The sequence below is a fragment of the Microcaecilia unicolor genome, chromosome 3 (genome assembly GCF_901765095.1).
Source record: "Microcaecilia unicolor chromosome 3, aMicUni1.1, whole genome shotgun sequence".
Taxonomy (NCBI): Eukaryota; Metazoa; Chordata; class Amphibia; order Gymnophiona; family Siphonopidae; genus Microcaecilia; species Microcaecilia unicolor.
The window spans coordinates 411,014,193-411,028,980 of NC_044033.1; the positions used below are offsets into that span (position 1 = coordinate 411,014,193).

The 14,788-nt window shown below is 44.1% G+C and overlaps 1 protein-coding gene across 1 annotated transcript in view; it reads right to left on the bottom strand.

Annotated features, from left to right (window-relative positions):
- Nucleotides 1-1,434: 1,434 nt before the first annotated feature.
- GCFC2 (GC-rich sequence DNA-binding factor 2) overlaps nt 1,435-14,788 on the bottom strand; it is a 111,799-nt gene continuing 98,445 nt past the window's right edge. The window contains exons 16-18 of the mRNA XM_030198793.1: nt 10,687-10,833; nt 2,824-2,945; nt 1,435-2,547 (exon numbers count right to left, since the gene is read on the bottom strand). Coding sequence (XP_030054653.1) covers nt 2,433-2,547; nt 2,824-2,945; nt 10,687-10,833 — 384 coding nt within the window. The 3' untranslated portion in view covers nt 1,435-2,432. The remainder of the gene's footprint in view (nt 2,548-2,823; nt 2,946-10,686; nt 10,834-14,788) is intronic.

Below are 14,788 nucleotides of genomic sequence, written 5' to 3' on the forward strand. Positions count from 1 at the left end.
AAAGGGTTGGAAGTCGCACTGTGGTGTTCCTCAAGGGTCCCCATTGTTGCCTCAATTTTTTAATGTTTATATGAGCCATTCAGGTTACTTACAGTCTTGATATTTTTGTTTTGTGCCTTGTTCAAGATTCTTTAAGAACATAAGTGTTACCATCAAGGTCCACCAACCCCAGTATCCTGCTTCCAACAGTGGCCAATCTAGGTTACAAGTACCTGGCAAGATCCCAAAACAGTAAAACAGATTTTATGCTGATTATTGTAGAAATAAGCAGTGGATTTTCCCCAAGTCCATCTTAGTAAAGGCTTATTAAAGTTATCCAAACCTATTTAAATCCCACCAAGCTAACTGCTTTTACAACATTTATGGGCAACAATTTTCAGAGTTTAATTACACATTTGAGTGAAGAAATATTTTCTACGATTTGTTTTAAATTTACTACTTAGTAGCTTCTTTGCATACCCCCTATTCCTAGTATTTTGGGAAAGAGTAAAAAGTAATTCACATGTACCTGTTCCATTTCACTCAGTATTTTATAAACCTCTATCATATCTCCCCTCAGCCATCTTTTCTCCAAGCTGAAGAGCCTAACTGCTTTAAACTTTCTTCATAGAAAAGTCGTCCCATTCCCTTTATCATTTTCTTCACCCTTCTCTAATTACACTATATCCTTTTTTGAGATGTGGTGACCATAACTGCACACAGTATTTGAGGTGCGTTCGCACCATGGAGTGATACAAAGGCATTATAACATTCTCAGTTTTGTTTTCCATTCCTTTCCTAATAATTCCTAACATTCCATTTGCTTTCTTAGCTAACACTACACATTGAGCAGAGGGTTTCAATGTATCAACAATGACACCTAGATCCTTTTCCTGGGCAGTGACTCCTAATGTGGAACCTTGAATCACCTACCTATGGTTTGGGTTTCTCTTTCCCACATGAATCACTTTGCACTTGCTCACATTAAAAGTCATCAGCCATTTGAATGCCCAGTCTCCCAGTTTCGTAAGGTCCTCTTGCAATTTAACAACTTTGTGTCATCAGCAAATTGAATTTCCTCACTAGTTATTCCCATCTCTAGAGCATTTATAAATATGTTAAAAAGCAGCAAACCAGCACAGACCCCTAGGGAACCCCACTATATACCCTTTTCCATTGAGAATACTGACCATTTAAACCTTACTCTCTGTTTACTTTCATTTAACCAGTTTTTAATCCACAATAGGACACTACCTCCTATCTCATGACTTTCAAATTTCCTCAGGAGTCTTTCATGAGGTACTTTGTCAAATGCCTTTTGAAAATCCAGATGTACAATTATCAACTGGCTCACCTTTATACTCATGCTTATTCACCCCTTCAAAGAAATGTAGTACCCTGTAATACACTGCAGACTTGATACACTGTCTTAATGATATAAACAGTTTCATTTACTTTTTTTTTCTTTTAATCAAAGAGCTTTTTCCTTACACCAGATGCATGCAGACAGGCTAATCTTTGTGCTACAACTCCAGTAGCAGAACCCAAGATGTCTTGAGGATACCATGACTGGACCTGGAGCCATTTCCTATATTCTTCATCTGGTAATTTTAAACTAGATTTTTGTTTCCCCTGTGTTATCAGTAAAGGCCATTACAGGTAGATTACATTTTTTTTGGAAGCAGCAGGCTATGTACTGTAAAATTATTATTAAGATCTGTCTCACATCTTTTTCAGTGTAGCTCAAGGCAAGTTCCATTCAGGTATAGAAGGTATTTTCACGTCTAAGGAGGGCTTACAATCTACCTTTGTACCTGAAGCAATGGAGGGTTAAGTGATGTGCCCAAGGTCACAAGGAGCTGGGTTTTCCTGGTTCTTAGTCCACTGTTGTAACCATTATACTACTCCTCCACTCCAAAATAGAGTATGCTGTTCTGATTCAACTGACAAAAGTTATGTAATCAGCAATTTAACACAAGTGAAAAGTTCAAATTTGATTCCATGTGCATTATTAAAAAAAAAAAAGCACAAGGTTGCAATTTAAATTAATAATGAAAACAAGGATAGTTATCAAAGTTAGTGAGACAATTCCATATGGATTTATAGCTACCAGAAATGCTTAAGGTTAAGACCAGATAATATAACATGAGATTTTTTTAAACAAAGGTTTATCCAAATCTACTGATAAAATTAAACATTTTTTCATATCTTCTTTAATTTAAAAAACTATCTTAAAACAGATGTAGAATACGACAGATTGAAAAAATTCGGTAACATACAAATTGTCTTTTTTCATGATACATAATTTAACAAAATGTTCTGCTTCCCTATGGCAAAGTTAAACATAGTTGATTCCATCACTTCACCACACTGTAGTTTATAAATATACAAGGTGTACAAAAATACAAGATACATAATACACATTTTTTAATAGTTCAATATTTTTGACAATGTCATGTCTTTGTTTCACATTTCAAGTTTTCCAGACTGTATTTCTTAATAAGAACATCTGCAGAATCCAATGCTTTTATCTTCATCAACAGAAGTACCATCTCACTAGTTTCCGCTCTACAAAAAGCAAACTGAAATTAACAAATAGGAAATGGAATGTAGGGATCCTATGACCACTCACATGGTTATTACTAGATTTTTCTTCCAATGTACACTTATGTTTGAGACACAACAAAAACAAAATGGAATTTCCTTTTCTAATATACCAGCAAGGTCCTTCTAAAGCATTTGCTTTAATGAAATAGCAAAAGATGACAAGTCAAATCCATCTTTTCCCAGAGCACTGAAATCCATTCAATGGCAAAGTCATGCAAGCTCAGGCCACACACTTACTTGAAATTATGGTACATTGCATCTGAAGACTGCAACAAATGGTTGCTAAATTTTGCCAACTGTGGGAGAGTTGATCCACTTTTAAGATCTTTGAACCATCTTTCTGGAAAACACTCTACCACCTAGCAAGGCAAAAAGATAATTGTTACAAAAAATACATACAAATTATTTATAAAGACAACACTACAGTACAACAGGTCAAAGTAGGATTTATTTTCAGAATTTCTTAAGAGCATGAAGCAATGATGCCTGTGCAGGGAAGGTTAGAATGTGTAAGTGTTCAGAATACATTTTTCTTGTATGTACAGCTTAATTTTAGTATTAAAAGTTGTAACCATCTTGCTCTTCTATGAAAACAATAGGAAGCACTACTTGTGTTTCAGCAGTAAGTGGCAGAGCCATTGTACAAAGTCTGCAGTGCTACTAGATGAATAAAGAACTGTAAAGATACACATGACAGACATCATCAAATCCTGCCAGGCATAAACCAAACAGAAATCAACTACTTAGAGACCTACGTTCCCTTAAGTCACCATGGGGTCCTTTTACTAAGCCGCAGTAAAAAGTGGCCCGCAATAATGCGAGTGCATCTTTGGGGTGCACGTTGGGCCATTTTTTTTTTTACTGTGTCTAGGAAAAACAGCTTTTTTTTTTAAGGGGCCAGAAAATGAACGTGAGCTAAAATTGAAACCAGCGCGCGTCCATTTTCAGCCTGAGACCTTATTGCCACCCACTGACTTAGCGGTAAGGTCTCACACGTTACATGCACGATCAGCATGCAGCGCATGCCAACTGCTGTTTACCACCAGGTAAGCGTTCATGGTAGAAAATGATTTTCTACAGTGGGATTCGGCAAGTGCAAAATTTGGAGTTTTGGAATTACCGCTTGGCTCATCGATTTAGCGCACACTGTATGTGTAGGCCCTCCCCCACCTTTGTAAAAGGGCCCCCTAGTGCGCCATGAAATTTGTTAGAATTGTGCCTGCACACAATGATTTAAATTACTCATATTGATGAAAAATACTGTGCACTTTTGATGCTGCAGAATCTGTACTGCGGGTCAGTAACTTATATGGGAAATATTTCTTGCACTGTTGCAACTAAGAACATTGTGTGCTTATGGCCAGCTAAATAATCCCCAATATTCAGTGTCGGGCCATGTCCAGGTACCAGTACTGAATATCAGGGGTTAATTTTGGGCGGGCAGGCTGCAGGAGCTAATGTGGGCCAGGCCGATATTCAGCTGAGCCCGCATAAGAAAGTTATGCGTGCCCAGGCTGAAATGGCTGCCAAGTCCTCACGCAGCAGACTCGTCCTCTTGTAACAGCCTCGTGGTGCTTTGCGTCAGGGGCAGGAGCCAACCCCTTTCACTCCTGCCCCTAGTGGCAGCTTCCTGCAAATGGCTGCCACGAGAGGTCATGAAGGCCATTTTCAAGAAGCTGCCGCTATGGACAGGAGCAAGGGGGATTTGCTCCTGCCCCGAAGGACCATCAGGGAGGTCAGGGTGGGGTGGGGCTGCAGCCGGGGGAAGTGTTCTTGGGGAGGGGCACCCCGTGGGGCTTTTGACCTGTCCCTAACTTTACCTGCTTAATTTATGCGAGCCTCGGCTGAATATTGCCAGCACCCACATATAAGCCCTGGCTCCTCCCCAGTGCTGCCCCTTGGCCCATCCCCGACGGCCCACCTTTTTTGCGGGCCAGTCAGATTGCGATTTGAAAATCTGCGATATTCAGTGGCACTCCCCGCTTTAGTGCCACTGAATATCTGTGGTTGGGCGGTGACAGGTGATTTAAGCAGGCAGGAGGTCTGCCTCTTGTTTCTGTCTTCCACGTTACAAACAGAAAGGGAAATTCTATAATAGGTGCTAGAAACAAAGGGAAATTCTGCACCCTGTTAGGAACTTATTCTATAAGGGAAAGTAGGGGATTACTTTATAAATATTTGCTTAACAGGTAATAAACTTGGGTGGTATTTAGTTGTGATCACTTATACCAGCCACAGAACTAGTATAACTGTGTATGCCTAAATGCCGAGGATATACACACACTTCATAATCTACTATAATAAAACTCACCCTCAACATTCTGAAGACAACGTTCTGAAGTCACTCAGTCACTCACTGAAGGGTTCATGGATTCATGGTGGTGAAGCCAGAACACTGACCATGTCTCTCTGCCCCGCCCTCGCATGACAGACCAATCAGAAAAAACACCCTCAACATTCTGAAACACAAAGGACCATCACAACACCGTTCCCAGGCAACACAAGACAGACCAATCAGAGGAAACTACGTGACAATAAGGGAGGAGCATTCCCCAGCAGAATGGCTCATTATCTGTGCAGCACGAAGAGCACAGAACCACCGCTGGAATGAGAGAAGAATATTCCTGCTGTGGGTATGTGCAAAAATAGACCGGGGGGAGGGGGGAATTTTTAAATGCCTAATGCCAGTACTGAAGAGTGCCAGAGGGCCTATAGCATAGACTATATTTGGGATCGCTTGACATGGAGTCAGAGGAGCCGGAAAACAACGTGCCCGTCACCATCTGGGACAAGGACAAGCTGCGGCCCAGCTGGAAGGATTACCTGCGACCCAGCCAGCAGCAAACAGCGACCAAGGAAGGGGGAGGAGTAGGGAAACACGCTGCGTGTTTCCCTACTCCTTCCCTGCCTAGGAATCGCTGGAGACTGGCTGCCAAACTAACAAAACAACCGCACACCGACGCACCACCTCCATCATTAGAAAGGCAACCACTCTTTCTTCAACAGAAATGCAAACTAATAATACAAAACAAACAAAGAATACATGGTTTCTCAGGCGGCTGCAGGTAACTCCCCACCCCCTTCCTCTTCCCCTTTTGCCGAAGCGGCCAAGGACGTGCCCAACCATCCCCAGCCTCAGGCAAGCTGTCTCCCACCTCGGGGATTCCCCGAGCACTCGGAAAAAGACGGCGCTGATTCCTGCAGCGCATAAATGTTCCAGCATTCCCCTGCAGCCAGCCTGAAATGGACCAAACATACTGGATCACCCCCCCCGACGGCCCGAGACCGTGCTCTTCTCCCTTCCGCCAACTTAAAACAACCATCCCCGTCCTCAGGCAAGCAGTCACCCACCTCCAGGATGCCCAGAACCCCAGCCCAATGGAAAAAGATGGCGCTGCTTCCAACAGCACATTTCTCTTCCAGCATTCCCCTACAGCAGCCCTGAAACGGCCAAAAAATACCGACAGACAAAGAACGTGCTCCTCAACCTTCCGCCCATCTAAAACAACACTGCTGCCTCAGCACAACACAAAAAAAAAAATATGGGAAAAAAAACAACACTCAACAAAGGCTGACACCCCCTACAACCACATTTACATTTCACCAACAGAAAGACCCCCCTCCACAAACCTCCTTGACAGACAAAACCACACACACACAATACAACAGAAACACACCCTCAAAGCCACACACCAATCCAACCCACTTTGCCAGCACAGCACAGCACATCCCCCAACCCCCAAGCAAAAAACAAAACAAAAAAAAGACACACATCAACAACCTGCACACACACCGCACCCTCACACACTCACACACACACACACACACAAAATAACTCTGACACATACACACAAAAAAAACCACATGCTAGCGCCCGTTTCATTGGTTTCGGAAATGGGCCTTTTTTACTAGCATTTGATAAGGTACATGTATAAGTGTGAGTCCCACCCAGGTTCCACCAATATGTACCCCTCAACCCTTGCAAATACATGCTAGGTGAGATGTGTGCATATTTACAGGCAAAAATTTGGGCTAGTGCCCATTTTATAGAATAGCTCCCAGAGTGTTTTATACCTTGGATCAGTGAGGAGCCACCTAAATATATCCCTGTGGTTGCAATATCTCAAATTGGATGCAGTTGGAGAAATCTGAACACAGAAAATTTTTGAAAGATTACATACATATATATATCAGAGATATTTTTCAATGTTTTACCATTCCATGTCTAAGAACACTTAAAGGCAATAAACTATTCTATGAAGCAGCAGTGATAAAATTACTTTAATTATGTTCTTTCACCTCCATTGGATGTGGTATGTATAGGTGAGTGGAAGGAAGGTTGTGTGTGAAAGGAGGTCTGTTATATTGCTATATGTTTGTGTTGAAAACTGGGGGGAGGGGGGGAAACAGTGTTCCAGTCATTATTATTTGCTTACATTTATTTGATGCTGTTTACAACCACTGCTGTATATTTTGCTGTCAAAACATAATAAAAATAACTTCACAGAAAATATCCAGTTGTGCTCAAAACTAGCTATCTAACTTTCCTCTGCATTTCCCAAACAGGACCAATTTTTGGCGTATTCCTACAAAAAATACTAGGAAAAAAAATGTATCACTGCAGTTTACAAATATAAATAAATAAAATATACATAACTACAACAAATATTCTTAATACATGCAATAGATACACATAACCTTAAAATAACACAAAAATGTCTACTTTTTGATCCTACACTTTTTGTCCTTTAGATTGTAAGCTCCTTTGAGCAGGGACTGTCCTTCTTTGTTATTTGTACAGCGCTGCATAACCCTGGTAGCGCTCTAGAAATGTTAAATAGTAGTAGTAGTATTCAACTTTAAAAATGTATTGCCTCTAAGTGACTGAACAACCCATTTAGAGATACTCAGGTTTTGAGGTTTAGAAGAGGTATATCTGCCCGCTTTTCTTTTGGTTGTTTTTCTTGAAAGCAGCTGCTCCTACTTGGATTGACTTATCCTTTTTCTTGTCTTTATGGAATATTAGCCTATATTGATCTTTTTGTCGTGGATTCTTTTTCCTTAAATTTCACTGCCAATACTTCTGTGCAAAGTGGTTAGGGCTTTCTAGTTATGTAAAATGTAATAAATAAAACATTAAAAAATAAAATATAGTGAAGGGTATCAATAAAGAAAACAAAAAAGATTTAGCATATGCCTGTTTAAGGGTGTACGTGTTGGAGGAGTAGCCTAGTGGTTAGTGCAGTGGACTTTGATCCTGGGGAACTGAGTTCAATACCCACTGCAGCTCCTTGTGACTCTGGGCAAGTCACTTAACCCTCCATTGCCCCTGGTACAAAATAAGTACCTGAATATATGTAAACCACTTTGAATGTAGTTGCAAAAACCTCAGAAAGGCGGTATATCAAGTCCCATTTCCCTTCCCCTAAAGTTCAGCCATAGCCCAGTCTCAACAAGCTCTAAGGGCAGGTAATGTTCTTGGCATTTGCCTACATCAGTCTGTTTCTTGAACAGATATACACATATATTTTTAGGAATATCCCCCAAATTAAGCCAGTTTAGTAAAGGTTCAGGAAATGATATGCACACCATTGTTATAAGGTTTCTAGTGCAGTTCAGGAGTACATTCTGCAGCAGTTTTCAAAATTCTACATGAATTCTGTGGTATATTTGAATACAGACTTTATTAAGTACACACAAAGTGAAATATTCTACTACAAATGTGTTCTAAAAATAAATTGTTTGGTAATCTCTGTACATTTGATTACATATTTTTTCCTCTATTACATTATTCTTTTAAAAATCAATTTTTCTTTTCCTATGACTCGCCTCTTTGAAATGTGCTCACTCCCTCTTTCCCTCACATTCTCAGTATTACTGCCCATCATCTTTTCCATCCATTCTCCTCATACAAACAAGTGCTGAATGTAAATTGATGAACTGTGTATAGTGTGAACCAGGGGTTCTATTTTCAAAATGTTTATTATCTATTCTCTGTCTGTACAAATGTATATGTTATAACCGAGTATATACCTTTTGTGAACTAAACAATTTCAACTGTGGGATGAAGAAAAGTAGTAGTAAAATTTCCACAAAACATGGATACATTTCCTCTTTTTCCAGATTACATTCACCACTGTACTTAAGATTTTACTTTGCAGGCCCAGCCCAGTGTCAGTACTGTGTATATTGTGTTCAGTTTTGGAGGCCGTACCTTGCGAAGGATGTAAAAAGAATTGAAGCGGTGCAAAGAAAAGCTACGAGAATGGTAAGGGATTTGCGTTACAAGACGTATGAGGAGAGACTTGATGACCTGAACATGTATACTCTAGAAGAAAGGAGAAACAGGGGTGATATGATACAGACGTTCAAATATTTGAAAAGTATTAATCCGCAAACGAACCTTTTCCAGAGGTGCGAAGGCGGTAGAACGAGAGGACATGAAATGAGATTGAAGGGGGGCAGACTCAAGAAAAATGTCAGGAAGTATTTTTTCACGGAGAGAGTAGTGGATGCTTGGAATGCCCTCCCACGGGAGGTGGTGGAAATGAAAAAGGTAACAGAATTCAAACACGTGTGGGATAAACATAAATGAATCCTGTTCAGAAGGAATGGATCCTAAGGAGCTTAGCCGAGATTGGGTGGCAGAGCCGGTGGCGGGAGGCGGGGATAGTGCTGGGCAGACTTATATGGTCTGTGCCCTGAAGAGGACAGGTACAAATCAAAGTAGGGTATACACAAAAAGTAGCACATTTACTATGTGAAGGATCTGGGTTCAATTCCCAGGCCAGGTCCTTGGCTCCCCAGGATGGTCTTGTATACTACACAGACAGTGCTCTCAGTCCCTAGTGGTAAGAATCTCTTAGTCATTGTAAAACAGTAATACCTAATAGCTGGATTAAGAACCCATATTTCTAGAATGGATTTCAATTTGTGGCTCCTAACCAAGGACTGTTATGGTGGTGGCTGTGCTGAGTTGGGGAAAGAGATATAAAACGAGGAAAACCTTTCCCCAGCCAGTTGCAAATGAAATATCACAGCACTGTTGCTCAACTAAGCTCCATTTGGATTCAGCTGAAACCTAATGAAACAAAAGCAAACTGCAGTGCTAAAAATTAGGGCTGCATTTCAATTAAAATTGTAATCATGCAATTAAAGGCAGGGGCATAGCCAACAGCGCACTGGGTGGGGGGGGGGGCACAGGGGTGAACTGGAGGGCCATGCATCTCCCTCCCCCCCTTTAGATGTCATACCTTTGCTAGCGGGGATGCCAAAGCCCTGAAAGTCAAATAAATCTGCTGCCAAAGCCTCCCCCCTTCTCCTTAGACTGCTTCAGAGGCAAGGAAGTTAGTGGCGTACCTCCAGCTGCCAATGCCAGCACTTCCCGAGTATGCTCAGGAAGTGCCAATGTTGACAGCTGGAGGCACGCCGCTGACTTCCTTGCTCCTGAGGCAGTATGTGAAGGAAGCAGGCAACTGAGGCAGTGGATTTCTTTAGCTGACAGGGCTTCAGCCAGCCCACCAGCCATTGAACAGGTACTGCAGCTGTTGGCCAGATCCCCAAGGCTGCCTTTCCCTCGTAGGTACACCACTGATTAAATCTCCCTCCCTCCTCTATTCTGCATCTCTCCCTTCCTGCAAAACTCTTGCAATTCCCCCCCCCCTCCCCCCACCATTTACAGTCTGGAATCTCTCCTTTTCCAGCCCTCAAAGCTCTTGCAATTCCACTCCCCTCCCTTCAGACCTTAAAATCACCTTGAGTCTTTGCCTGGGCAGTGGTATTAATAGGCGGCCTGCACCAGGGCTCTCTCTGAACCGTCCTGCCCTTCAGAAAACAGGAAGTTGTGTCAGAAGAGGCAGGACAGTTCAGAGAGAAAGCCCTTGTGAAAGCCGCAGGCAGTCTATGAGTGCTGCTGCCTTGGCAAAGACTGGAGGTGATTTTAAGGTGCAGGGGGAGTGGAGGGGGGGAGGAAGGGAAGTGAGGTATGCTGACCACAGGCAGGAGGGAAATATAGCATGGCACATAATTAGCATGTTAATTGCAGCATTAATCATGATTAAACTGCCGCCCTACTAAAAAGAAATAAATGAAAAGTTTTACCTTGCGACACTTTTCCACATTACTGGGGTCAGGATGTGCATGAAGGAGAATCAGTAAAAGATAACGATTTAGCAATTTCTCCAGTCCAAGTTCATATAATATTTCTTCCTGTATCAAGCCATCCCAACAAAAAATGTTGGAAAGCAGCTAAAACAAAAGTATAAAAAACATAGGTTAAACTGATGGAAGAGTTGCAATATAAGTAAAGGAGGTTGCTTCAGAAGTTTTGTGTGGCAATTCTACAAGTAAATGCCAATTTTTAGAATATGATATTTTATACACAGAATTGCTGCTGGATGTGCAGATTTGAAAAGGAGGGTGGTGGTCTAAGCACAGCTTGGGTGAGCCAAAAACAAATATGCATGTTCTCATCTGCATTTATACCTGCTTGGTAGCATGCCTACGCATCAGCTACCTGCTTGTTGGGACTAGGTTTTCTAGAAACGTCAGAGTGCAACTGTACTTACTTCTGTAGTGTCTAAATCACTAATAAAGAAAAAAACCTCACACTCTGTTCCATAATGTGTTTCTATTGTGCATGTGTGTGTGAACTCTACACATACATGTGTAAAACTAAATCATGCCACTCTTTGACTGTTTCTTTATGAAAACTTTGCTGTTTGTGCCAGCGTCCTTATAAACATTTTACAAAAGGCTTCAAGTTCAGCACAGCCTTTTGTAAAATACTTGGGGAATAGTTTATGTCCCAACTTGGAGGTCTCATTTCCCACAGAGCAGCCCTATGCAAAATGGTTTTTAGAATTAACTACTTAAGTTTCCTTTCCACTAGAAAGCATTCACACAGAGACCAACCATGATAGGTTAAAGTGGTCATAAACATATCAATGAACATTTCAGACACTTTCTCATGGCATAAGCCTGTGGCCTTTAGCACTTCCCCCTTATTCTATAACAGGTTTTCTAAATTTAAACACCATTTATGCGCTTAAATTTATAGAATACTGTAGAGGCCAACCAAAACCGGAACAGAACGGGTGCCACCAAGCCGCCCTTCCCCCACAATGGTCCTCCCTAGTCACTCCTACCCCCACCGGTTCCTCTATAAAAATGGCTGCCGAGAGTTCCTGCTGCTGCAGCCATTTTTATGGAGGAACCAGCAGGAGCAACTTGGATAGCCCCTGCCCCAAAGGGGTCATTAGACCACCAGGGCAGTTAAAGGTAGGCCTGGGGAGGGCCATCAGTGGGGCCAGCTCAGTAGCTCCTGCTCTCTTCTGGGGTGGAGGGGGGCAACCAAGTGAGTCCCGCTCTCTCCCAGGAGATGGAGAGCAGGGAGGATTTTGGGCTGGTTTCCGTGCTGAAGCCAAAACTGAAATTCGGTCGGCCTCTAGAATACTGCCACCCATGTATGCAAGTCATAAATGACAGATAGGCACTTAGCTCTATTCTATAATCTTAGCATCCAAATGGCTTAGTGCATAAATAGAGAGAGGCATTCAACAGGGAGAGGTACAGGTGTTGCCATAGCTGGGGCAGGGTATGATACATACCTGTAGCAGTTGTTCTCCGAGGACAGCAGGCTGATTGTTCTCACGACTGGGGTGACGTCCGCGGCAGCCCCCACCAACCGGAAATAAGCTTCGCGGGACGGTCAGCACGCAGGGCACGCCCACCGCGCATGCGCGGCCGTCTTCCCGCCCGTGCGCGACCGCTCCCGCCAGTTGAATGACTAGCAAAAAGTATGAAACACACAACTCCAAAGGGGAGGAGGGAGGGAAGGTGAGAACAATCAGCCTGCTGTCCTCGGAGAACAACTGCTACAGGTATGTATCATACCCTTTCTCCGAGGACAAGCAGGCTGCTTGTTCTCACGACTGGGGTATCCCTAGCTCTCAGGCTCACTCAAAACAAGAACCCAGGTCAATTAAACCTCGCAACGGCGAGGGTATAACAGAAATTGACCTACGAAGAACAACTAACTGAGAGTGCAGCCTGACCAGAATAAATTCGGGTCCTGGAGGGTGGAGTTGGATTTACACCCCAAACAGATTCTGCAGCACCGACTGCCCGAACCGACTGTCGCGTCGGGTATCCTGCTGGAGGCAGTAATGAGATGTGAATGTGTGGACAGATGACCACGTCGCAGCCTTGCAGATCTCTTCAATAGTGGCTGACTTCAAGTGGGCCACTGACGCTGCCATGGCTCTGACACTATGAGCCGTGACATGACCCTCAAGAGTCAGCCCAGCCTGGGCGTAAGTGAAGGAAATGCAATCTGCTAGCCAATTAGAGATGGTGCGTTTCCCGACAGCGACCCCTAGCCTGTTAGGGTCGAAAGAAACAAACAATTGGGCGGACTGTCTGTTGGGCTGTGTCCGCTCCAAGTAGAAGGCCAATGCTCTCTTGCAGTCCAATGTGTGCAACTGACGTTCAGCAGGGCGGGTATGCGGCCTGGGGAAGAATGTTGGCAAGACAATTGACTGGTTAAGATGGAACTCCGACACCACCTTCGGCAGGAACTTTGGGTGGGTGCGGAGCACTACTCTGTTGTGATGAAATTTGGTATATGGAGCATGAGCTACTAGGGCTTGAAGCTCACTGACCCTACGAGCTGAAGTAACTGCCACCAAGAAAATGACCTTCCAGGTCAAGTACTTCAGATGGCAGGTATTCAGTGGCTCAAAAGGAGGTTTCATCAGCTGGGTGAGGACGACGTTGAGATCCCATGACACAACAGGAGGCTTGATAGGGGGCTTTGACAAAAGCAAGCCTCTCATGAATCGAACGACTAAAGGCTCTCCAGAGATGGCTTTTCCTTCCACACGATAATGGTAAGCACTAATCGCACTAAGGTGATTCCTTACTGAGTTGGTCTTGAGGCCAGACTCTGATAAGTGCAGAAGGTATTCAAGCAGGTTCTGTGCAGGGCAAGAACGAGGTTCTAGGGCCATGCTCTCACACCACACGACAAACCTCCTCCACTTGAAAAAGTAACTCTTTTTAGTGGAATCCTTCCTAGAGGCAAGCAAGACCCGGGAGACACCCTCAGACAGACCCAACGCAGTGAAGTCTACGCCCTCAACATCCAGGCCGTGAGAGCCAGAGACTGAAGGTTGGGGTGCAGCAACGCTCCGTCGTTCTGCGAAATGAGAGTCGGAAAACACTCCAATCTCCACGGTTCTTCGGAGGACAACTCCAGAAGAAGAGGGAACCAGATCTGACGGGGCCAAAAGGGCGCGATCAGAATCATGGTGCCGCGGTCTTGCTTGAGCTTCAGTAAGGTCTTCCCCACCAAAGGTATGGGAGGATAAGCATACAGGAGGCCGGTCCCCCAATGGAGGAGAAAGGCATCCGACGCTAGCCTGCCGTGTGCCTGAAGTCTGGAACAGAACAGAGGCAGCTTGTGGTTGGTCTGAGAGGCGAAAAGGTCCACCGAGGGGGTGCCCCACGCTCGGAAGATCTTGCGTACCACTCTGGCATGGAGCGACCACTCGTGCGGTTGCATGACTCTGCTCAGTCTGTCGGCCAGACTGTTGTTTACGCCTGCCAGGTACGTGGCTTGGAGGAGCATGCCGAACCGACACGCCCAACGCCACATCCCGACGGCCTCCTGGCACAGGGGGCGAGATCCGGTGCCCCCCTGCTTGTTGACGTAATACATTGCAACCTGATTGTCTGTCCGAATTTGGATAATTTGACAGGACAGCCGATCTCTGAAAGCCTTCAGTGCGTTCCAGATCGCTCGGAGCTCCAGGAGGTTGATCTGCAGATCCTTTTCCTGGAGGGACCACAGACCCTGAGTGTGGAGCCCATCGACATGGGCTCCCCACCCCAGGCGAGATGCATCCGTCGTCAGCACTTTCGTGGGCTGCGGAATTTGGAATGGGCGTCCCAGGATCAAATTGGTCCGGATGGTCCACCAGAGCAGTGAAGTGCGGCAACTGGTGGAGAGGCGGATGACATCTTCTAGATTCCCGGTGGCCTGGAACCACTGGGAAGCTAGGGTCCATTGAGCAGATCTCATGTGAAGACGAGCCATGGGAGTCACATGAACTGTGGAGGCCATATGACCCAGAAGTCTCAACATCTGCCGAGCTGTGATCTGCTGAGACGCTCTGGTCTGCGAAGCCAGGGTCAAGAGATT